A 22430-nucleotide genomic window follows, 5' to 3' on the forward strand; every position below is an offset into this window, starting at 1 on the left:
GGGGCCGGGAACTCCTCCAGGTTTGCCCCGCCTGCCAGGAGTGCGCACCCGACCCCTGCACCAGCCTCGCCCCGCGGCCCACATCCCTGCCTTACCTTCTGGTTGAGGGAATCCACAAACCACTCATCCCCCAAGAAATTGCAGGCCATGTCCACATCTCCATTGTAGAGCAGGATCCGGTATTTCTGGAGCAGAGCAGGGGGAAAGTGGGAGGTCTGGAACAAGCCCAGGTCTCGGCCCTTACCAGGTTCAAGCCCTACCCCTAAGGGAATTCAAGGGGCCCAGCTAAACAGGATGGACCAGGAAATGCTTGTGCTTTCTGACTGCCTTCCTACGTGTCCACTGCTCTATGAAATGCTTTACCTATAAAGGTAGATGCCATTGTTAATCCCATTTCACAGCAGGGGAAACCGAGTCTCAAGCTATGTGAGAAACGTGTCTAGGGTCACATGGCTAGTAAAGAAACTTGCACCCAGGCAATCTGACCCTCTGCCCACTCTAACCACTGTGCATACAGACCTGGTCCTAACCTGGCTCTGCTAGGTGACCTTGGACAAGACCCTCTCCCACCCTGGACCTCCATTTGCCTATCTGTAACATGATCTGACTAGCTTTTCTCACCCTAAAGGCTTCTTGGCGAATGCAGACCCCTCAACCTCCTACACCAGAGCAGCATGGGGTGGGGCCAAAGCCAGATTCAAATCCTGACCCTCCCAACTATAGGCTACCTCAGGCAAGTGACTTCACTTCGTGGAGTTTCAGCGCCCCCCCCCCCCGCCCCGTTTCCTCTGCCTTGCCACACTGCTCCAAGGCCCGAGGCTGCTGGTGCACCCAGCTGTGCTGCCCCTACTCACCTGTGCGGCAAGCAGCTTAAGGTACTGGGAATCCATGCTTTGGTAGAGACGGCGATACTGTATATTCACAAGGAAGCTGCAGGAGCACCGGGCAGGCCCCGGGAAGACCAGGCAGGGGGAGAAAGAGAGTCAACAGATCAGACCTCCTGTCCTCTCCCCAGGCTCTAGCCTAGGAGGCAGGCAGCTGGGACTCGGCCCCCCGGGGCATGCCACGTCTCTGGCTGGGGCTGGGATTCAGAGTCCTCAGTCCACTCCATTGAGAAACGCACAGGGAGCCTGGCTGTCTCAGTGACGGGATGCGACTGGTATTCAGAGCACAGTGGCTCTAGGTGTGGGAGCTGCAGCATGTAGCCGTGGGGCACGGGCACCGACCAAGCGAAAAGGGACCCAAGTGGCCCCTGCTGTGCCGCTCATCACCTTTACTCGGAGGGGGGGGGGGTCAACCGAGAGCTGCGCTGCTGGGGGTGGCATTGGAGTGAGGGTGAGGGGGGAGTTGGGAGTCTGTCTACTTACTAAATGCCATGGAAATAACCCATATTTTAACCACGTGGCCATTTAAGAATGAACTGGATGAAAATCAACTTAGGGTTTAAACACCCTGTAAAACAACTCACTGTTGCCCCGAGTGCCAAAAGATCCCGGGGAATTTGTCTGATGCCCACAAGCCCCAACAGGCTGCCCACCCCCAGCCATTAGCAGCCACAGAACCTCACTTGCACATGTCCCAGCCAGGCAGTTCCTCGGGGATGTGGAGGGCCTTCCGCACAAAAGGGTTGTTGAGGTAGGTGGAGGTGGCTGTGGTGTTGGTGCAGGGAGGGTCCAGGTGTACCCTACTCCCGGAACGCAGCAGTGCCTGAGGGGCACAGACAGAGTCAGGATCTTCGCTTCCCTGCCCTGCCCCTCTCGCCCCCAAGAGGAAGCCAGACCCTTGCACACCTGATGCAACATCCGCTTGATTGGCAGGCGAGTGAAGATGTTGCCAAAATCCTGGACCACGACAGTATCCTTCTCATACCTGCAAGAGAAGTGGGGGGCTGTGTGCTTGAGGCTCAAGACGAGGCTGCGGTTGGCCCAACGGGCACCCAGCAGCTCTTACCTTACATGGCCTGGCACCCCCCCAGCACATGGGGCGTAGAGGTTGTAGATGTTGAGACCAGAGCTGGCCACGATGTGAGACACTTCCTGGAGCTGCAAAGGCACACCGAGCCACCATGCTTTACGAAAACCTGGCTTCCCCGCAACGTCATCAACTTGTCCCAAGATTTAGCGCTTTCCTACCTCACCCTGTCATTACCCTCCCCCTACTTTTTTCACACATAGGGAAACTGAGGCTCGGTGGAAGGAATCAGCCAGACCTGGGTTCAAATCCTAGTGCTCCTACTTCCTAGCACTGTGACTTCAACGTTCCCGGCCTCAGTTTCCTTATCTGGAAAACGTGAATAATGTATCTCCCTTGAAGATTACATGATGTGCCCTGACACCGTTCAGCAGTCCTGGCACTGAGCAGGTGGCTGATAAGAGAAGATCTTTTCCCTCCTGGGGTGACGAGATTTACCCAGAAAATCACAGGAAGGGGTGATGGGTTGGCACCCATATTCATGTGTCCCAGAGAACCCCAACTGCTGAAGGACGCAGGATAGGACAACAATAGGGGCGGGGGCAGGGATTCCCCCAGGAGGAGATGTGGTCCCGTTCCCAAACTGGGGGCAGCAGGGATGACACGTGGTGGGGGCAGGACCTTACACTGTTCACACATTCTGGGTCTTTGTTGTCGTAGAAGTTGCACTTGTTTTGAGAGCAGCAGTGGGTCTGCAGAGAAGACCAGAGCCTGTATAGGAGATGAGAGTGAAAGTGCTTAGAGACCCACTGTGGGCAGGAAAGGCAAGAACCCCACTTTCTCCTTCCAACCTCCCGTGGTGACCAGACCCCAGGGGAGGAGGAAATATGTCACAGGGTGTGGTATGTAGGTCCCCAACCTAGCTGCCCCTGGGCCATCCTTGGTCCCTTTAAATTCTAATCTCCAGTCTTAGGCCTTTTAGCACTAGACCCTTCTAACAAACCCAGCCCTCATCTTCTGCTCATAAACCAGGGTAGGGCTCAGGATATTACGTGCCTGGAGGACCTGAGATCTTGGGACCCTGTCCCACCCTGAAGATTGCCCAGCTTCCCCCTTCCCATACCTGTTCCCCAGGAGGCCATGGTAGTAAGCAAAATAGACGAGAGAGTTGTCATTCTGTTCATAGGAGGAGAGTCCGTTGCCCACGGCCAGCCCCTGTGAAACAGGGCATCCAGTTCAGCGGGAGGGTGCGGAGAAGGAGCCACTCTTGACCTACACCCAGACCTTCAGCAATATGGAAACTGAAACCCAGGGTGGTTTGTGGGGGTGTGTGGGTGGGGGAGGCCACACAACATAGAGAACAGAGCTGGCAGCCTGACAGTTTCCTGTCACGGGAGGCTGCTCGTGGTAAGGGTGCTATGAAGGCGTCTGGGTTGGATGGGAAGTTGACCTGTTTGACCTCCCTGACCAGGAAGCTATGACCACCTTTCCCCTTTCCCCCCTGCAGCAGTCTTGCACCTGAAGGTTCATGCTGGGGTCCTGCATGACCAACACAGCCAGGGTGGGGATGTAGATGCCGGCATAGCTCTCTCCCGTCAGGAAAAGCTCGTTGTCCTTGTACTCGGGGAAGAGGCGGAAGAAATCTTGAAGGGCCTCAAAATTACTCTGTGCGACCTGGGGATGGTAGGATGGAGGGGGTCCGAGACTCTGGTATCTGAGCTGGAAAGTATCTCCAGATAATGACACCAACCCACCCTGTTTGTGCAAGAGGAAGTGGCTTCACAGTGACACGGTCACACCGGGTAGCATTTAACAGCCAAAAATGGACTCCAAAGCCATGGTCTTTCCCTGTATCATGCCACCGTTAGAAAGCCAGGGAGGCTGGGCACACGGGCAGGACTCACCTCAGTGTCATTAGTTGCATAAAACTTGTCCTTGGAGTAGGAAAAGCCTACCCCGGCTGGGGACTCAAGGTACAGCACGTTGGCAATCTAGAGGGGAGGAGGAAAGAGCTGAAGAGGGCGCCACACCCCGTCGGAGGGCCCAGACATCCCTCAGGACCCACAGCACCGCCCATACCAGGTTCCAGGAATAGGGGTTGTACTCCAGGGTGACACCATCTGGTTGGACCTGAGAAGGAAAGATATGGCTGTTAAGTCCCAAGAGCCAACTGGGTGGAGGCAAAGGGCCACCCGGTGAAGCCGATGGTACAGAAAAAGAAACTTAGGCTCAGAAAAAAAGGCACATGTTGGGAAAAAAGACAAAAGTCCTTTTCTCCCTGTTCCCCGGCCTCTTCCTTTGGGAATGTGCCCTCCCTCTCCTTCTCCTGGGTCATGGAGGAAAGAGTTGCTTTCCACTCACCAGGAAGGGGCCGTGCTCGGTGAGGAAGCCATCTAGGGAGCTGCAGCCCGGCCCTCCATTGAGCCAAAGCACCACAGGGCTGCTCTTGGGATCCTTCTGGGACTCCACGAACCTGGGAGGGGTCAGGTCTGGGTGGGTGCAGGTGGAGGGGCCTCTCCCAGCCCTCCCTGCTGCATGGCTCCTTCAGGGATCCTCAGAACCCCCATCCCACCCCGCAGTCCTCTCCCGGGTGGGCGTCCCTGTGCGCTCCCCTCCCCCGCGCCCTGGGAGGGAGAGCCGCGGACCAGTAGTGGAGATGCTTGGAGCCCGAGCCTTTGAGGTAGCCCGAGTACTGGCGGAAAGATGGCTGCTTGGCCAGCCCGGGCAGACACTGGATCTCGTCTTGATCGGGGGCTGCCTCGCCTCGGGGCGACCAGAGCAGCAGCAGCAGCAGCGGGAAGAACAGCGGCGACGGCGCGGCTCGGACCATCTGCGGAGGAAGGGGCGCCGGCTGTTTACCGGCTCCCTGGCGGCGCTCCCCGGCCCCAGCTCCCAGCCCGGCCGCCCCGCTCGCTCCGCGTGCCGCCGGGGGACCGGGATCCCTCCCAGCCTCCGGCGTCCCCTCACCTCTGCTCCCCCGCGTCCTTGTTTTCCAGGAGCAGTCGGGCGCCGGGAAGTCATGTTACCCCGAGTCACGTGTGCCCCGGCGTCACGTGACGGACAGCCTCCCGCGGCTCCGCTGACCCGGGAATGGAGGGGGCGGAACGGTCCGCGCCCAGTCAGGGTCCGGGGCCTCGCTGGTCACCTCGCGGGTGCCCGTGATCAGGTGACTTGGGTGTGGACGGCCGGGATCCCCCAGCCTTCCATGGGCTGTTTTAAGCGGGATGGCTGAAGGAAGCGGCACTAGGACCCCCCGGACAGAGCCTCGGGGGAGCAGTGGGGGAAATACCTTCCGTGCCCCCGCGGTCACCTTCCCAGCCAGCTGCCCAAAATAGTCCCCGGCGCCCACAGGCCCGCCTCATGGCGGGGACATGGCCGCTGTCTCCGACCCCATGGAATTGGGTGCGCCCTGGGGACCCGCGCGCCCCGAGCCCTCTCCCACCCGCTTCCACCGGGTACACGGTGCCAACATCCGCGTGGACCCCTCCGGGACGCGGGCCACACGCGTGGAGAGCTTCGCTCACGGCGTGTGCTTCAGCCGCGAGCCGCTGACCCCGGGCTAGATATTTCTGGTCGAGATCGAGGAGAAAGAGCTGGGCTGGTGCGGCCACCTGCGCCTCGGCCTGACGGCACTAGACCCCGCCAGTCTGGCGCCCGTGCCTGAGTTTTCGCTGCCGGACTTGGTCAGCCTCGGCCACACCTGGGTCTTCGCCATCACGCGCCATCACAACCGCGTGCCCCGGGAGGGCCGCCCGGCTGCAGAGGCAGCGGTCCCCAGCCGCCCCCCAGCCCTCCTGGTGGAACCGTATCTGTGCATTGAGCAGTTTCGCATTCCCCGCGACCGCTTGGTGGGCCGCAGTCGGCCCGGACTCTACAGCCACCTCTTGGACCAGCTCTATGAGCTGAACGTGCTGCCTCCGACGGCGCGCCGTAGCCGCCTGGGCGTTCTCTTCTGCCCACGCCCCGACGGCACCGCCGACATGCACATCGTCATCAACGGCGAGGACATGGGCCCCAGCGCCCGGGGGCTGCCAGCTGCCCAGCCCCTCTACGCAGTGGTGGACGTGTTTGCCTCCACTAAGAGCGTGCGCCTGGTCCAGCTTGAGTACGGCTGTAGGTATCCCACCTCCTAGATAGCGACCCCTCCGGGCCCAGTGTGTGGACCTGAACTTGCTAGGCTTCCGAGCCAGCTAGCAAGGCCTTGGTCTGTCCAGCATTAATTTAGAAGGTGGGGAATCTGACCCCACATTATGCCACTGCTTGTGATCTTGGATACGTCATTCCCTAGCTCTGGACCTCAGTACCGTCCTGGCTGTGAATGATTAGGATGCCTTCCAAGTTCTCTTCTGGCTTTGACAGTATTTTCTGTATTAATCCGAACTGATTTTAGATTCTGGGCCTCTGAGACCTGTGTGCTCTTTTAATAAACAAATGTTCCTAGATTTGGGCATACCAGTTTAAAGGCATCACAGACCCCAGATTGAGAGCTTCTTAATCCTGAGGTTCGGTTCATTCTAGCCCCCGTAAGCCCTTTATTTGGACCTCTGATCACATTTTATGTATTCAGTGAACCAGAGCCTACTCTGAGCCAGGCCTGTGCTGGAGGCTGGAGTTGCACAGCTAAATCAGACACTACCCCTGCCCCCAGAAGCTGCTACGTGGGGAGCGAGGGGGGGAAGGGAGGGTACTGAGTGTTACATTAGAAGTTAGGCTGTAGCATTGTAAAGTATTGCAAAAGAAGTGCTTATCTCAGACACAGGTGCAGCCCCATGAGTCACGGGGATCTAGAGAGTAGAAGGGAATTGCTCAACTTAACGACAAAGGGGGGACCAAGACCTAGATCTTTTGGGATCAGACTTAGACCTACCGTCCTGTTCAGGTTGCCTTTGACCGTCCTCTTTCCACAGTGCCATCCCTGCAGACCCTGTGCCGCCTAGTGATCCAGAGGAGCGTGGTGCACCGTTTGGCCATTGATGGGCTCCACCTGCCCAAAGGGCTGAAGGATTTCTGCAAGTATGAGTGAAGGCCTGCAGCCACCCTGCAGCAGTGTCCAGGGTCGTGTCCTGGCCTCAGAGCTATGGCTGGTCTGAGATGGCCATACTGCTGTCCGCCAGAACCAGAAATAAACAGAGCCAATGCTGATCATTAGAGGGTCTCCTTACCCCTGAAGCCTGTGAGGAGAACTTCTTTTAGAATGACTGTGGGTTGGTTAGCAGGTCAGAGCAAGAGAGAGCATGTTATTTTTAGTTTTAAAAATTCGTTCATTGATTTTTCAGAGAGGAAGGGGGAAAGAGAAACATCGATTTGTTGTTGTTCCACCTATTCGTTTACCCACTGGTTGATTCCTGTATGTGCCCCAACTAGGGACTGAACCCACAACCTTGGTGTATGACAGTGATGGCGAACCTATGACACGCGTGTCAGAGGTGACACGCGAACTCATTTTTTTGGCTGATTTTTCTTTGTTAAATGGCATTTAAATATATAAAATAAATATAAAAAATACAAAAGGTTCGCCATCACTGGTGTCTGAGGATGACTTGGTGTATGGGGGTGACTTGATGTATGGGGGTGACTTGGTGTATGGGGGTGACTTGGTGTATGGGGGTGACTTGATGTATAGGGGTGACTTGGTGTATCAGGGATGATTCTCTAACCAACTGAGCTACCTGAACAGGGGAAGAGAAAGCATTTTATTTTAAAAATTCATTTTAGAGAGAGACACTTCAATTGGTTGCCTCCCACATGCACCCTGACCAAGGATTGAACCTGCAACCCAAGTATGTACCCTGATTGGGAATCAAACCCGCCACCTTTTGATGTACAGGATGACGCTCCAACCAACTGAGACACATTGGCTAGGGCAAGCGAGAGCATTTTAGACATCATCTAGACCAGCAGTTCCTAGCCTGGCTACTCATCAGTTTATAGACTCCATCTCCAGAAATTCTTAGATTTGTTGGAAGTTTGGGCCTAGACATTGTTTTTGTAAAAGCTCCCCCGAGATTCTAATATACAGCCAGAGTGGAGAAGAACAGAGGTCTCAACTTTGGCACACATTATAGCCACTTGAGGAACTTTGAAAAATACTGATAACTGGGTCTGAGCCCTAGAATTCTGCTTTAATTAGTCTGGGATGAGGCTGGGCATCAGGATTTCTAAAAGCTCCCAAGGGAAACTAATGTGCAACCTGGTGTGAAAACCAGTGCCCTAGACCAGTGGTCGGCAAACTGCGGCTCGCGAGCCACATGCGACTCTTCGGCCCCTTGAGTGTGGCTCTTCCACAAAATACCGACTTCTGAGCATGGGCCACGAGAACATTTGCCATGGTAATTATGATGTGTCTTGGTGTGGGTCTTTTCAGGTTCACCTTGTTTGGGACTCTCTGGGCTTGTGTGACTTCTTTCTTCCCCACCTCAGGGAAGTTTTCTGATATTATTTCTTCGAATAGGTTTTCTAATCCTTGTTCATCTTTCTGTTGTTCTGGTACCCCTATTATTCGTATGTTGTTTCGTTTAATGTTGTCCCAAAGCTCCCTTAGGCTCTCCTCCTGTCCTTTAATTTTTTTCTCCAATTGCAGTACATTTTGGGTGTGTTTTGCTTCCTTGTCTTCTAATCGCTCTATCCACTGAGCCAAACCGGTTTCGGCGAGAGCCAAATATTTTAAACTTAAACTATATAGGTAGGTAGATTGTTATTAACTTAATTAGGGTACTCCTAAGGATTAGGAAGAGCCACACTCAAGGGACCAAAGAGCCACATGTGGCTCGCGAGCCGCAGTTTGCCAACCAAGGCCCTAGACCAACTACTTCATTTTGTTGATGGGAAACTGAAGCCCAGAGGTCATACAGGAAATGAATCGTTGCAGAGAATCCCTTCTCTCACACTACAGCCACTAGACTCCATTATTTGTATCCCTGGTCATTTGATTCCATACAAATGGTCTCATTTAGTTCTCACAACTTCTGGTGAGGTAGCGGGCAATCATTACCCCCACTTTACCGATGAGGATATCAAGGAGCAAAACTGTCCAGGAGACTCGCCCAAGGTAAAGGCAAGAACCTAGAATGCCCAGATCCTGGTTTAGTGCTCCTTTAACCCCATCCCATTGTCTTACAGAGGTTCTAGAATGAACAGGTCAATGTTATGAGGTAGATTCCAGGTACAGAAGGGAGGGACTATGAGGTGACATTCTAGAAGGGTGGGGAGGGGAGGGGAGAGGGCAGAGGACTATTTCCTCACAAACAGGCGCTTTGGGGTAGCCATGTCCTATTTCATGTCTCCACAAACTCATCTAGGTCTTCTGCCTTCCGGCCAAGGTGAGAGAGGGGCTCTTAGAACTGGAATGGGTGTAACTTCCCCTAAGAACTTGCTTCCTGGCTCTGGGGAGGTGGTGGTTTCTGCTAAGCATTTTAGAGCTGGCCCCCAAGTCAGTTCCTTTCAAAGAAAATCCATTCCCAAAGTGCTTGCCAATAGCTACCCACTTGCTCGCTCACTCATTCAACAAACACTTCTCCATCACTTAGAGCTGGGCACGGGGTGTGGATGTTAGTATAACCTAGTTCCCAACCACTAGACAACCCTCTTCGCTGACCTTAATTGCTCCTGTTCCCAGTGCTCTGCTCCTCTGCCCTGCCCCTCAGGGCCTCCTTCCCAAAGAGACCAAGAATAATAGTCCATCTCATTCCTGTCTCTGCAGGTGAGACTGCTTCTAGAGGCTCATCTCTTGGCCCCTATAGTCCTGTAGAGCCAGTGGTGGTGGCCTCTGGTGGACGAGGCCAACTGAACCAGAAAACTGAGCAGGTGGTACCTGCTGTCCAGGCCTGGGGCCCAACTCTGGCAGTGCCGGAAGCCAGGGGCTGCCCTGGGGGGCCTAGCTGGGAGACACTGCGGCAGAAGGAGTACGGCCGATACTGCCACAAGTTCCCCCATGTGAAGCAGCCTGAGAGCTTGGGCTGGGCGGATGGCTGCTCCAGAAGCAGAGCTCCCCACCTGGGTGGCTCCAGCAGGCCTGGGCCCCTACTACTGTGCGGGCTATCACCAAGAGTTGTGCCGAAGCCCTCTGAGGCAGGGGGAAAGGAGGCCGGCTCCCAGCCTGACATCTGCATACTTACCCTGGCCATGATGATTGCTGGCATCCCCACCGTGCCAGTCCCAGGCCTGCGGGAAGAGGACCTAATCCGGGCGGCTCAAGCTTTCATGATGGCCCATCCAGAGCCAGAGGGGGCTGTGGAGGGGGTGCAGTGGGGGCAGGTGCATGCCCGCACAGCCTCTGGGCACATGCCCCTAGTGAGATCCAGGAGGGGCCAGCCTCCTGGTTCCTGCTTGTAGCTGATGAAATAGCATCAGACACAGAGGGTGGCTTCTCCGTATGATTTTTGGGCAGATAGGATTGGGGGTGCCTCTGGCAGGGATGGGGATAGGGTGGGTGATGGACCCACTCTGATGAATACCAGACCTCAGGAAGTTTCTCTAGAAACCACCAAGCCAGGAGACAGGTCTTGTCAGAGTAATTATAATGAAAATTACCTGAGGTAGGGACCCTGCTTGGAGAGTGGAGGTTTCTTCTGTATTGTTTTGGGACTTGATCAAAACTTCTTGTACAAAGTCATAGGCAATGTGCATTTCCTCTTGCCTTACATTTCCCAGCCTGTTGAGGGCAGGTGATGAGACCACAGGCAAGGAAGGAAAATTAATACTTATTTGAGCACCCACTGGGCACCAGGCCCATTATATGCCCACTCCTTTAATCTTAACAGTGCTGTGAGGATCTTCATTTTTATAGACGAACAAATTGGGGCTTAGACAGATGACTTGCCTGAGGTCCCATAGCTAGTAAAAGGAAGACCAGGTCTCGAAAATCAGGCAAGTAAGGAACCAGGATTTGCATGTAGCATTGGCCTCCAAAATCTCTATTCTTTCCATGACATTTCCTAACGTGCCTTCCGCAAGATAAAAAACTAGACGAGAGCTAAAGTAGGCAACATTCAACTTTAATGACCTCAGGAGGGGGCCGGGGTAGTAAAACGAGTGGGAACCTGGCTGCACCAGCTCCTCTGGGGGGCCTCTTCCTCTGGGAGTCAGGAGAGTCATCTCGTGACTGGGGTCACTTATCCCAGACCTTGATCTTTACCCGCTACCTCTTATCTCAGAGCAGGGGTCACCTGTTTTGTAAGGCCCTTGAGCTAAGAATAGCTTTTACCTTTTCAAAAGGTTATAAAAAACAAACAAAACCAAAACCAAGTACCATAGACTGTATATGGCCAGCAAAGCCTAAAATATTTACTGTCGGGCCCTTTGCAGAAAAGTTTTGCTGATTCCCATCTTAGGAAACTAGACATATTGTAGGTAGCAGGAGGCAATAGAAGACCTCTGTTTTGTCCTGGAGGGAGGGTCCAGGGAAGTACAACAGCGAGTGTGTGTGTAGGGGAGGATGTGTGTACCTGTGTGTGAGCATCTCTCAGCACAGGGTAATCACAGCTGGACCTGCTCGTAAGGGCCGATCCAGATGTCGGCCAGTCTCCGCAGGGTGCTGTACCGCAGTTCAAACTCCTCCTGGCTGCAGTGTTGTAAGAGCTGACCCACCTGCTCAGTGAGGAGAGCCACAGCCAAGCGCTTATCCAGGGTCTCACTCCACTTGCTGCCCAGGATGTCATCCAGACTAGCAGCACAGTCTGCTGTCCACTGAGGTGGCAGCATATTAGGCTGGAGCACCTGTTGCCGGGCTCTGAGCATGGCCAGGATGTGGCGGCAGGGCAGGTGGAAGGCCTGGTTAAAGTAGCAGTTGCAGCTGGCAGGGGGCTGGGGCTGCACTCTATGGGTGTCTTCCAGGATTTGTACATTCACTTTTTCAGAGCCAGAGCCAATGAGCTGCATAGATTTCTGGACCACGGCAAGCTCACCCAGGCAGAGCTGGGCTGCTGGCTCTGTGCAGATGGTGTGGAGGGAGTGCTGGATACAGGCTTCTACCAACTGTTCCACTTTGGGGCTCTGGGGGCTGACGTCCGAGGAGGCACAATTGCTCTGGGGACTCAGGCCCAGGCTGAGGACTGCCTTGTCCCCAGAGTTCTGCTGCATGAATAGGAGCAAGGAGGTTATGCCTTGTTCCACAGATGGGGTGGTGCCAAAGAACTGGCTGAGGATGCGGGTGGTGACCTCCAGGCCCTGGAAGTAGTGGCTGCTCTCCGCTGGGCTTCTCCGACGGTGGGCCAGCCAGATGCGGTCATTGAGCAGCCAGTATAAGTGTAGCTTGGTCAGCTGGTCTGGGGGGATGCAGTTGCTCAGGAGTGCATATAACTTCCTCAGGTTGCCAGCAGTGGCTGAGCACATTGTGCTCTGCAGGGAGGTCAGGAGCACCTGCTTCACAGGCTGTTCGAGGGAAAGCTGATAGAACTTGCCCTGGAGGAACTTACAGATATGGAAGGCTGAGGGCAGGACCTCAGCTGTGGGGAACTCCATAGCTAGGATGGGCAGAGGGAAGAAGTAGGGATCTACCAGGATAGTACAGACTTTCTCCCAGGCTGGGTTAAACATCTTGAATACCTGGAACATCTGGGTCAGGCCTTCAGCATCCTCCTTGGCAGGAATGGCAAAGTAAACTGTCCGGGCAAGATGACCCTCCAGCTGCACCTGAGGGCCATCCACCAGGAAGGTATATAACACTTTGCCCGTTGGGTTATAGGTCCGGTGGATAAATAAGGTATCAGGGAAATGGGCAAAGATGTCCTGCATAAAGTTGCTCTGATAGTTGAGGGTATCTAACTTGGCAGGCTTGCTAACCTGGTACAGCAGCATAGATGGGCTTGGGTCCTCAAGGAGGAGCTCATTCAGCATTTTCAGGGCCATGGGGGAGATGGGAAATGTCTAGATGCCAAGGTCAAAATACTTCTCTGCGAGGCTGCTGTACAGGAGGCTCTCAGTCTCTCAAGCTCCAACTAAGTTGAGGCTTGAGGCTGGACGTATTTCCCAGATCTTGTTCCAAAGAGGGGCCTATGGAGAGGAACACAGGTTTAAGGAGATAGTGGAGGCATGGCTCTTCAATTATCCAGACAATACTTATTGAGTGTTTACTGTGTATTAGCACTGTTCTGGGGGAGGTAATACAATAAACATGTAAACAAATAAACGAGGACATATCAGATAATGAAGGTTACAAAGACCACAATTCTGGGTAACAGAGAATAAACTGGGGGTGGAGGGAAACTTTAGCTAAGGTGGTCAGGGAAGTCCTTTCTGGGGGAAGGGAGGATGATATTGGAGCTGAGACCTAAATGATAAGCTAGCCATTTGGTTCCCTAAAATCTAAATGAGTGCTGCATATAGTCTGTTTTTTAAAATAGCATTTTAAATATTTGTACAGCACTCGATATTTACAAGTTACCTTTTGGCATCCATTCTTTCACGTGGTCCTGGTGTATACAAGAGAAACGCAATTGCCCCAAATTTGCTGTGTGATCTTGGGCAAGTCAGTGACACCTTCTGAGCCTCCATCTCTTCAGCCTTAAAACAGGGCTAACAAATATGCCGCTATGTAAACACCGACATGAAGAGCAAAGTTCTAGTCAAATGTTTCCACTAGCTGACCCAAAAGCAGGTTACTGTCCCCATTTTACAGATGAGAAACTGAGGCTCAGAGAGGTTAAATGACTTGCCCAACATTATTCCGTAAGTAGTTGGACGCTGAGTCGCTGGCTTGGGACCCTGACTGCTTTCCAAAGTACCTGAGCTCCATAAACCAGGGACAGAGCAAGGACGCGGCCTCTGACCTCTCACCTCCAGCCCGATGGGAGGATGTGGATGTCAGGCTCTTCCACACGGAGTCCGGCCGGAGCCAGAAGAGACGTCAACCTCCCGCCCCCTTGGGAGCCGCGTCCAGGCCGACCGTGAACAGTTGCCTTACATCTCCACCCCTTCCGAAACCACTCACCCACAGGCTGGCTCAGCCGCCATTTCTCCCTATTTGACCCTGTCTCTGGCTCTGACTGACCTCTAGACTCACCAACCGCGGCGCCAGTTTCCTGTGACTCGGGCCAATGGCCGGAGGAGCTCACGTTAGGTCTTTCGAGCTCGGACCAATCGTAGCCCGGCAACTTGTGGGCGGTGCTGTTGCCAGGGTTACGAGGGGGCTCGGCTGGCGGCAACCAATAAGAGCCCGAGAATATTTGCTTCCAGGAGAGTCTGAGACCTGAACCTGGAACTCTGGAACCTTCTGTGTGTGGAACCGACTAGAAGGCCGTGTTACTATGGAAACGCCCTCAGCGGCCGAAAATGAAGTGGAAAATAAATAGTTGTGTTTCAAGAATTTTCTTCTTGTCTAGTCAAATTCCAAAGGCCCCGTGTGTATGTGGGGGGGGAGGGGGGGCGGTAGGAAAGGGTGCCTGGGTAGCTGTACTGAGTCTTCTGCCGTGGGGAAACTGAGGCCCAGGTTTCAAGTTCCGCCTCTAGGTGGGGGGTTAGGAGCCCAGCCCTTGGGTTTGAGAAAACCCAGATCTCCTTGAGAGAGCTTGGTGTTGCCCAGCCAACCCCTCCCCGTGTTTTACAGAGAGAGATCCGAAATGCAGCTGTGACTTGTTACGGTCATGGTGAACCAGTGCAAGAACCAAGACGACTGCCACCTCTGACCTCAGTTCCCCTGAAGATGGTTGGCTCTAGGTGATTAAGATTACAAGCTAGCACCAACAGTGTTGATGCTTGTAACTGTGGCGAAATGTTCCGTTTATATAAATCTAGAGGGGAAACTAGGCCAACACTGATTTTTGCAGGCGAGGAAACCCGGGTCAAAGAAACTAGGGACTTTCCTACAGGCTCCTTGCAAGCTGCGGACAATTGATTAGATTCCGGTTTCACCCGGCCCGCGTGGCTCAGTGGATAGAGCGCCGGCCTGCGGACTCAAGAGTCCCAGGTTCGATTCCGGTCAAGGGCATGTATCTTGGTTGCAGGCACATACCCAGTGGGGAGTGTGCAGGAGCCAGCTGATCGATGTTTCTCTCTACCTTCCTCTCTGTGAAAAATCAATAAAATGTATTTTTTTAAAAAAAGATTCCGGTTTCGCCCGTGGCTCAGTGGTTGAGCGTGGACCTATGAACCACGAGATCACGGTTCCATTACTGGTCAGGGCTCATGCCCATTTTGCAGGCTCTATCCCCAGTGTGGGGTGTACAGGAGGCAGCTGATCAATAATTCTCTCTCATAACTGATGCGTCTCTCTCTCTCTCCCTCTCTGAAATCAATAAAAATATATTAAAAAATAAAATACATAAAAAGATTCCGGTTTCCTCCCTCCCTATTTGGCCTCATCCTGTTGGAATATGAAGCAGCCTGAAATCAATGTTGAAGGGTTTGGTTGGTAGGAAGGGGATGAAGTGGTGGATTAAGTCTTTGAATTTGGGGTATCAAGTTGTTTTGCTTCACAACCCCCACTTGATTCCGTCCCTATTCAAGCAGCACACGTTTCCCTTGATTTTATTTAAAAAAACAAAAACCTTTAATATGAATAAAAATAGACACACATAACAGATTCTTTGTAAAGAGCAGCAATAATCAAGGATCACCCTCCTTCCCTTGTCCCTGAAAACAAGCCCTTTTACCCGGTCTATTTCATCTCACCCTATCCTGGGTCATGAGGTTCATCTCTGTAAAGTGAATAAGATCTGTTCTCAGGGATTGGGGGAGACAGAGGGATGACCTTTCAACATGGAGACAACTTTGGCCTTAAACAATGAATGGGGCTCCCAAAACATGCCAAAGGTAGGGCAAAAAAGGGGGAGATTCAAAGGACTGTCACACAGTGGGATCCTCTTCTCTCTACTGTAACAATCCTCCCAGCCCTACCAGGGAAGGCATTGGTTAAAATGCTGACCCCTCGCATGACCTGCCCACTGTGAGCTCTCAGGCTCCCAAGGAGAGGGGTCTGTGGTTCAATGCGCCACAGCAAGTGCTTTAATCATGAATCGTGGCTCCAGCAAGAGGGAATCCCTCCCCTTCCTCCTGTTTTCCCCAGAGAAAAGGGAGATGGCCCACATCCTTGAAGTCCCCTGGCTGCTGGGTGGGCGCAGGTTGCTGGTAAGGATCAGCCCAGATGTCCACAATCTTGTGCAAGGTGGAAAAGCGCTCCTCCAGCTCTGGCCCCTCACTCTGCATTAGCAGGTTTGCTAGTTCCCTGCTTAGGTCCTGGATCATGTCCTTCCTTCCTGGCTTCCCAGGCTGGCCTGTGTTGGGGACCACAACAGGGTCCCGGAGCTCCCCACTAGGCCCAAGGAGGTGCTGGTACCTCTTTTGCCATCGGCGGCAAACCATGGTTTCACCCACTGGCTTCTGGCTGTTGTGTAGCAGGGCCAAAATGTGTCGGCATGGCAGGTGGTACCGTTGTTGAAAGGAACAGCTGCAGCTACAGCCATCTTTGCTAACCTGGTGAGAGTCCTCCAGCAGCTTAATGTCCACTGAGGAGCCAGCCATATCCATCAGGTGGGTCGAGTTCTGTGCCACCTCCCATTCATTGTAGCACAGCTTATAGGCCAGTTCGAAGCCACTCTGGTGCAAGGTGTCTAGCATGCCACCCTGGAAGGGCTGCACCTGTGGCTGCTGCTCCACCTGCACCTGCTGTAGGGGTGGCTTTGTCTCTTTCAGGGGGCGCCTGCTGAGGCTCCCTCCACAGATTTCAAAAGGCTTCTTGGACTTTGGTAACATGCTTGCTGGCCGGGCTTTCTTTGACTTGGGAGGAGCTGTGGGCAAGTTTTTCACACCTTTGGTATTAAAGAAGTCGATGTAATCCACAAAGCGGAGGATGCAGTCCAGCAGGGACTGCTGTTTCCTAAAGAGACTGGACACCTTGCTGGCGACGATGTCTAGGCTGTCCATGTAGGTGTTACACGCATGCAGGCCCTTCCTGACGTGCATGTACCACAGCAGTTCACAGGAGAACCAGTGGGTCTGCAGGAAGCTGAAGAGCTCCTCATCCAGTAGGGCTTGGGACATCTGACAGAGATTCTGCAGGCTGGCATCAGAGGTGACAAACACAGCCTCCCGTAGGGCTTCCTTCATGAGACTTTTAAAGGACAGATTTGCCGAACTACGATGCAACTTCTTCTCTAGGAGTCGGGTTGTGTGGTAGATGGAAAGGAGAATGCGGGCAGCAGGGAAGATTTCCTGCAGGATGGCTCGGTGAGGGAAGGATGGGTCCACAAAGATGACCTTGGTCTTGGGCCAATCTGAGTTGAACTCTGTGAAGATACCCAGCATCTTGGCCACAGACGTGGCTGTCTCGGCCCTGAGCACAGCAAAGTGTACCACTCGACTCTCTCGCTCCTTGTTCTCCACCAAGAACGCGTAGAGGATGTGGCCCTGGGCATTCTCCACCCGGTGCAGCAAGAGATTCTCTGGGAAGCGGATGAACAGGTTGCTCATCTTGCTGCTCTGAAAGCTAAGCCGGTCCAGGTCTTGGCTGTTGCCTACACTGAGGGAGGCCATGGAACCCTCATCCACCTTAAGAAAGTTCTTCATCACTTTCGCTATCTTGGCCAGGTCAGAAGGAGAGATCCCCTCCCGCCCTGGCTTTGAGGCTGCTTGGACCTCACCTAAGCAAAATGAAGGTTCAGTCGGGGGCGTCTCAGCCCTGGTAAAGTCTTCTTTAAATGTGGGCTGCTCAGGCTCACATTTCTGCAGATACGTCGTCTTTTGAGATTCAGCAGTGTCTCCTTCAGGATCCGCAGTTTTGGAGTCAACATGTATATGCTGGGTGTTGAGTTCACTGATAAATAATCTATCCAGTTTCTCATTGTACTGCAAGAGCAAGTATGCTGGGCACATGTCCGCCTCTGGTGTTCTCTTCCTGTTTGACTGGATCCGACTACAGACAAATTTCACCTGCACATATCTGGGGAAAGTAGAAGGGACAATGAGAAAGGTGCTGACCACTCTCTTTCTTTTACAAGACAAGGCCCTCTTGGACTTGGACTTACAGTGGCTGATATATTTTCTGGAGACCACAGTGCAGTGTGGGATGTAGGGAAGGAAGATTTATGTTTACTCTCCAATCCCAGAGTATGCAGCTCTTTCTTCAAGACCCTATCTAGCTAAAACTCCCTTCATTTTCATCTACTGCAGTTCTAAGCCCCAACTCCTTTCATTCACTCTGTTGACCATCTGTAGCTGCCGACAATTCAATCTGAGCAAGATACAAAGGAAAACAGATAAGAGGCAATAGCAGAGTACCTAGCTGGTTACTGTTTAAAATGTTCCCTTCTGCCCAGCCAGTGTTGCTCAGTGGTTGAGCATCAACATATGAACTGGGAGATCAGGGTTTGATTCCTGGTCAGGGCACATGCCCAGGTTGCGGGCTCAATCCACAGTAGGGGTCTTGCAGGAGGTAGCCCATCAATGATTCCCTCTCATCATTGATGTTTCTCTCTCTCCTTCTCCCTTTCTTTCGCTGAAATCAATCAATCAATAATCTATACATATAAAAGCCAAGCGACCTGAACTCCAGAATGACTGGAACAACTGGTCCCTATGATGTGCACTGCGGCTGGCCAAGCGGCCCAATAGGGGAGCAGCCCCTCCCCCCAGCCGCCCAGCCTCCAATCCCCCCCCCCCCACCCCAGATTGGGGGGGGGGCCAGCTGGCCAACCGCCAGCAGCCCCTTCCCCCCAGCCCTGCCCAGTGGGCCCCCATGGGAGGGGGTCAGCCTGACCCCACCCATGCATGAATTCTTGCACTGGGCCTCTAGTACTGTATAAAGATCTAAACTTAAAAAAAAAAATTTCCCCTTCATTCCTACCTTTTGGGAGCCACTGCCTACTCCAAACAGCAAAGATAAAAATGACCCTGTCCTGGCTGGTGGTTCAGTTGATTTGAGCATCATCCAGTACACCAAAAGGTTGGGGGTCCAATTTCTGGTCAGGGCACATAACTAGGTTTTGGGTTCTATCCCTGGTCAAGACTCACACAGGAAGGCAAGCACTTGATGTTTCTCTCCCCTCCACCCTAACCCTCTCCCTAAAATCAGTGAAAGCCCAGGCCCATGTGGACCAGTTGCTTGAGTGATGTCCCGTACACCAAGAGGTCACTGGTTAGACTCCAGGTCAGGGCACATGCCCAGGTTGCAGGATCGATCCTCAGTAGGGGGAGTGCAGGAGGCAGCTGACTGATGTTTCTCTCTCTAAAATCAATAAAAACATATTTAAAAATAAATAAAATAAATAAAAATATTTTTTAAAATAAAAATAAATTAAAAAGCATAGCCTCAGGTGAGGATTAATAAGTAAAAATAAAAAAGTGGCCCTTGGGAGTCAGGAGTAAGGTTAAGTCTGGGCCTCTTCTCTAAGACAGAGATGTCTGTTCACCTTTCATTTAAAGGAAAATGTCCACATCCTAAGAGATTTTGAGAACCCCTGGGCTAGATCATCTTAAGGGTTCCTGCTGGTTTTCCCATTCGAGGAGGAAAGTGATGATTCAAAGGAGAAGGGTAACTAAATTGATTATCTGCTCTTTCTTCCTATCACCTTTCAACCCATGCTTCAAGGCCCAAATCAAGTCCCACCTTCTCCAAGGAGCCTTTGTGGATGCCCTCAAACCATGGTAATTGCTCCTTTCTCTGTATTTATAGCATTTATTTAAAATAAAAGGCTTAGCAGCTTCTCTGGATAGCAGTATACCTAGTGGTTAAGCCAGGGGTGGGCAAACTTTTTGACTCGAGGGCCACAACGGGTTCTTAAACTGGACCGGAGGGCCGGAACAAAAGCATGGATGGAGTGTTTGTGTGAACTAATATAAATTCAAAGTAAACATCATTACATAAAAGGGTACGGTCTTTTTTTTTTTTTTTAGTTTTATTCATTTCAAATGGGCCGTAGTTTGCCCATGGCTGGGTTAAGCAGTGGAGACACTGGAGGCTGACTACTGGATTTGAATTCCAGCTTCACCACTCAGAAGCTATTTGACCTTGGGCGATTCACTTCACCTGTGTGTGGTTTCCTCATCATAAAATGAAACGATCTTATTAGGGTTGTTATGAGAATTAAATAGGCCACACTTCTCTAGTGTTGACAGAAAGTTTTTAAACCTCCAGTTGGAAACAACAACGGATTAAGATATAGAAATAAAATCATAATAACATTAGTGCTGGATTTCCTTGGCCCCTGCTACCTATTCACCATATTGAAAATGCATACCCCTGAGTCGCGGTCTCCACACTTTAACCACTGAGCAGCCGGCTAGGGCTCTTTTATTTATTTTAATAAAAGTCAGCTACTGATATCACAGCTCTTATGCCTTGTGACATTCACCTGGGTGTTTACGCAGTACATTCCAATTGGATGGGGCTGTCTAGTTATTCCTCAGTGTTTTCCAAGCACCTAACATAATGCTCGCTATTCCTTCATCAAAGATCTGCTGGATAAATGACTCATGGACCACTCGTGGGTGGAATGGGTCACACCCCTGCCTCCTCAGGAAGTGTCTTGGCCCAAAGACTAGAGGAGGGGGAATCTCAGCCTCTGGCATGACCTGACACAACCTGGGCATTTCATCAATCCCTTTCCAAACACCCTATGCCAGCTGGTGCTGCTTGCTCACCCTGTGGGGCAAGCTTAGAAAAACAGGGTGTGCCAGGACCACAGTAACAGGGAGGAGGGGCCCAGGGCCGAAAATGCACGTGTATGCACAGTGCTGGGGCAGCAACACCATCCCCACCTTGGGGCCATGAAAGGGCTGGAGCAGCCCTGTAGTATGGCACAACCGTGAAGGATGACTGTGGTGTGGCCGCTGCCTATGTCTCCAGCTTCGTTTACCGCCCCCTCACCATCTTGTTTTTGTGTGTGTAGCCAAGCTGTCCACAGCTTCCCATGTTCACTATGCTGGGTCTCACCTCTGTGCCTTTGGTCATGCTTGTTTCAGTCTGGAATGCCCTTCCCACCAGTCTTCATCTCAAAGCTTACTCATTCTTCAGGACTATCTGCAAACATCACCTTCTCTAGGGAGACTTCCCTGAGGCTTTAGATCGGGCCCTTCCCTTTGGATGGCTCAACAGCCTAGCATAGCTCTAGCTCATCAAATTATATGGACTTGATGTGCTCTTAGCACATCTGTTCAACTAGTCCAAAGAAAGATAATGATGAGTGCCAACCATAAAGCTCTTTATACCTTTCCTGGTTCCATTAATGACACCAATTCCAGTGTAGAAAGCTTGGCATTCTTTTTCTCCCAGCCCCCTCCCCCCCCTTTTTAATGTTACAGAGAGAAACATCGATTTGTTGTTCCACTTGTTTATGTATTCATTGGTTGGTTCTTATATGTGCCCTGACTGGGGATCGAACCTGTAACCTTAGTGTGTCGGGACGGTGCTCTAACCAACTGAGCTACCTGGCCAGGGCTGGCATTCTTTTTTTTTTTTTAAATATATTTTATTAATTCTTTACAGAGAGGAAGGGAGAGAGATAGAGAGTTAGAAACATCGATGAGAGAGATACATCAATCAGCTGCCTCCTGCACATCTCCTACTGGGGATATGCCCGCAACCAAGGCACACGCCCCCGACCGGAACCGAACCCGGGACCCTCCAGTCCGTAGGCCGACGCTTCATCCACTGAGCCAAACCGGTTTCGGCCCGGCATTCTTTTTAATTCCTCATTCTCCATGTATCTATACCAATATGTTAACCAGGCTTTTAAAGGCTAGGCTACCACTACTATACGTATTAAAGATTATTATATGCCAGGCTACATGTTACTCTCTAAAATACATAATTTTATACAATGAAAAGGGTCCTATTATTTAAATTTTACGGTTGGGGAACCAGGCTTAAAGAGGTTCTTCTCAAGGATGAAAATCTGGAACTTAACCCTCCAGTTAAAATGGAAAGATATGGGATTTGAACTAAGCCTGCTTGGATACAGTCTGCGTAGTTAACTATTATGCTGCCTGTTTTCTTTCTAAATATTTCTCCTTTCTCTGAATTCCCCTTTCACCTTCCTCAACTTGACCCTCAACACATTGGTTGTTCAGGTTCAATAACTCCCTTAAAGATCTCTAACCTTACTGTCCTCGTTGGCATCATGCTTTTCAAACTCAGTGGGTACTAGGTTGAAGCCTCTGTTATTTTCTTCCTGCTTCTCTTAAGCTTTTTTTTTTTATTAGGATATAACTTACATACTAGGAAGTACACATTCTTTTGTAAGAATTCTTTGATTGTTTTAGTTATTTTAATTTGAACTTATTTCTGTCTCTCAGGTTAAAGCAAAGATTCCCTTCAAGACAAGAATAGGGTTTTATATAGTCATTCATTGGTATCTGCTAGGGATTGGTTCCAGGAACCCCAAGAATATAAAAATCTGCATATGCTTGCCCTGGCCAGTGCTGGTTAGTGGTTAGGGTGTTGGCCCATGCACCGAAGGTCATGGATTTGATTCCCAGTCAAGGGCATGTACCAGGGTTGCAGGTTTGATTTCCGCCCCGGTCAGCACATGTGAAGGAGGCAAACAAACGATGTGTCTTTCTCACATCCACGATGCTCTCTCTCTCTCTCT

At 51.8% G+C, this 22430-nt stretch overlaps 5 protein-coding genes across 10 annotated transcripts in view; 2 read left to right on the top strand and 3 right to left on the bottom strand.

Moving 5' to 3' along the window:
- Window positions 1–4980, bottom strand: part of CTSA (cathepsin A) — a 5806-nt gene extending 826 nt beyond the window's left edge. The window contains exons 1-13 of the mRNA XM_006773541.2: window positions 4879–4980; window positions 4557–4741; window positions 4273–4384; window positions 3991–4041; window positions 3816–3902; window positions 3430–3585; window positions 3035–3126; window positions 2598–2682; window positions 1951–2042; window positions 1791–1869; window positions 1568–1707; window positions 855–930; window positions 96–185 (exon numbers count right to left, since the gene is read on the bottom strand). Of these exons, the coding sequence (XP_006773604.1) occupies window positions 96–185; window positions 855–930; window positions 1568–1707; window positions 1791–1869; window positions 1951–2042; window positions 2598–2682; window positions 3035–3126; window positions 3430–3585; window positions 3816–3902; window positions 3991–4041; window positions 4273–4384; window positions 4557–4741; window positions 4879–4932 (1299 nt within the window). The 5' untranslated portion in view covers window positions 4933–4980. The remainder of the gene's footprint in view (window positions 1–95; window positions 186–854; window positions 931–1567; window positions 1708–1790; window positions 1870–1950; window positions 2043–2597; window positions 2683–3034; window positions 3127–3429; window positions 3586–3815; window positions 3903–3990; window positions 4042–4272; window positions 4385–4556; window positions 4742–4878) is intronic.
- A 90-nt stretch (window positions 4981–5070) lies between these two features.
- NEURL2 (neuralized E3 ubiquitin protein ligase 2) lies at window positions 5071–7059 on the top strand. The gene is given in 2 exon segments (XM_006773545.2): window positions 5071–6024; window positions 6819–7059. Coding segments are annotated over 2 exon segments (858 nt in total). The 5' UTR covers window positions 5071–5282; the 3' UTR covers window positions 6935–7059.
- A 1634-nt stretch (window positions 7060–8693) lies between these two features.
- SPATA25 (spermatogenesis associated 25) lies at window positions 8694–10261 on the top strand. The gene is made up of 2 exons (XM_006773546.2): window positions 8694–9230; window positions 9611–10261. Exons 1-2 carry the CDS (start codon window positions 9176–9178, stop codon window positions 10240–10242), a joined length of 687 nt encoding a protein of 228 aa, XP_006773609.1. The 5' UTR covers window positions 8694–9175; the 3' UTR covers window positions 10243–10261.
- An 86-nt stretch (window positions 10262–10347) lies between these two features.
- Window positions 10348–14763, bottom strand: ZSWIM1 (zinc finger, SWIM-type containing 1). 6 transcript variants are annotated; one of them, XM_015570383.1, is made up of 3 exons: window positions 13684–14763; window positions 13292–13422; window positions 10348–12900 (listed from the first exon to the last, which is right to left on the bottom strand). In XM_015570383.1, exon 3 carries the CDS (start codon window positions 12754–12756, stop codon window positions 11386–11388), a length of 1371 nt encoding a protein of 456 aa, XP_015425869.1. In that variant the 5' UTR covers window positions 12757–12900; window positions 13292–13422; window positions 13684–14763; the 3' UTR covers window positions 10348–11385. The 6 variants fall into 6 exon arrangements, with proteins under 6 accessions (XP_015425869.1, XP_006773615.1, XP_006773614.1 ...); XM_006773552.2 differs by lacking the exon at window positions 13292–13422 and having other exon boundaries at window positions 13838–14763; XM_006773551.2 differs by lacking the exon at window positions 13292–13422.
- A 612-nt stretch (window positions 14764–15375) lies between these two features.
- The window catches only part of ZSWIM3 (zinc finger, SWIM-type containing 3), a 17421-nt gene continuing 10366 nt past the window's right edge, over window positions 15376–22430 (bottom strand). Inside the window, exon 2 of the mRNA XM_015570381.1 lies at window positions 15376–17782. Coding sequence (XP_015425867.1) covers window positions 15850–17782 — 1933 coding nt within the window. The 3' untranslated portion in view covers window positions 15376–15849. The remainder of the gene's footprint in view (window positions 17783–22430) is intronic.

The sequence above is a fragment of the Myotis davidii genome, unplaced genomic scaffold (genome assembly GCF_000327345.1).
Source record: "Myotis davidii unplaced genomic scaffold, ASM32734v1 scaffold827, whole genome shotgun sequence".
In the NCBI taxonomy this organism is placed as follows: Eukaryota; Metazoa; Chordata; class Mammalia; order Chiroptera; family Vespertilionidae; genus Myotis; species Myotis davidii.

Coding starts and splice junctions, on each gene's coding strand:
- SPATA25 (XM_006773546.2), top strand. CDS start 9,176: ATGTCCTATTTCATGTCTCCACAAACTCATCTAGGTCTTCTGCCTTCC. Junction 9,231..9,610: donor TCTTCTGCCTTCCGGCCAAG/GTGAGAGAGGGG, acceptor CTGTCTCTGCAG/GTGAGACTGCTTCTAGAGGC.
- ZSWIM1 (XM_006773552.2), bottom strand. CDS start 12,756: ATGGCCCTGAAAATGCTGAATGAGCTCCTCCTTGAGGACCCAAGCCCA.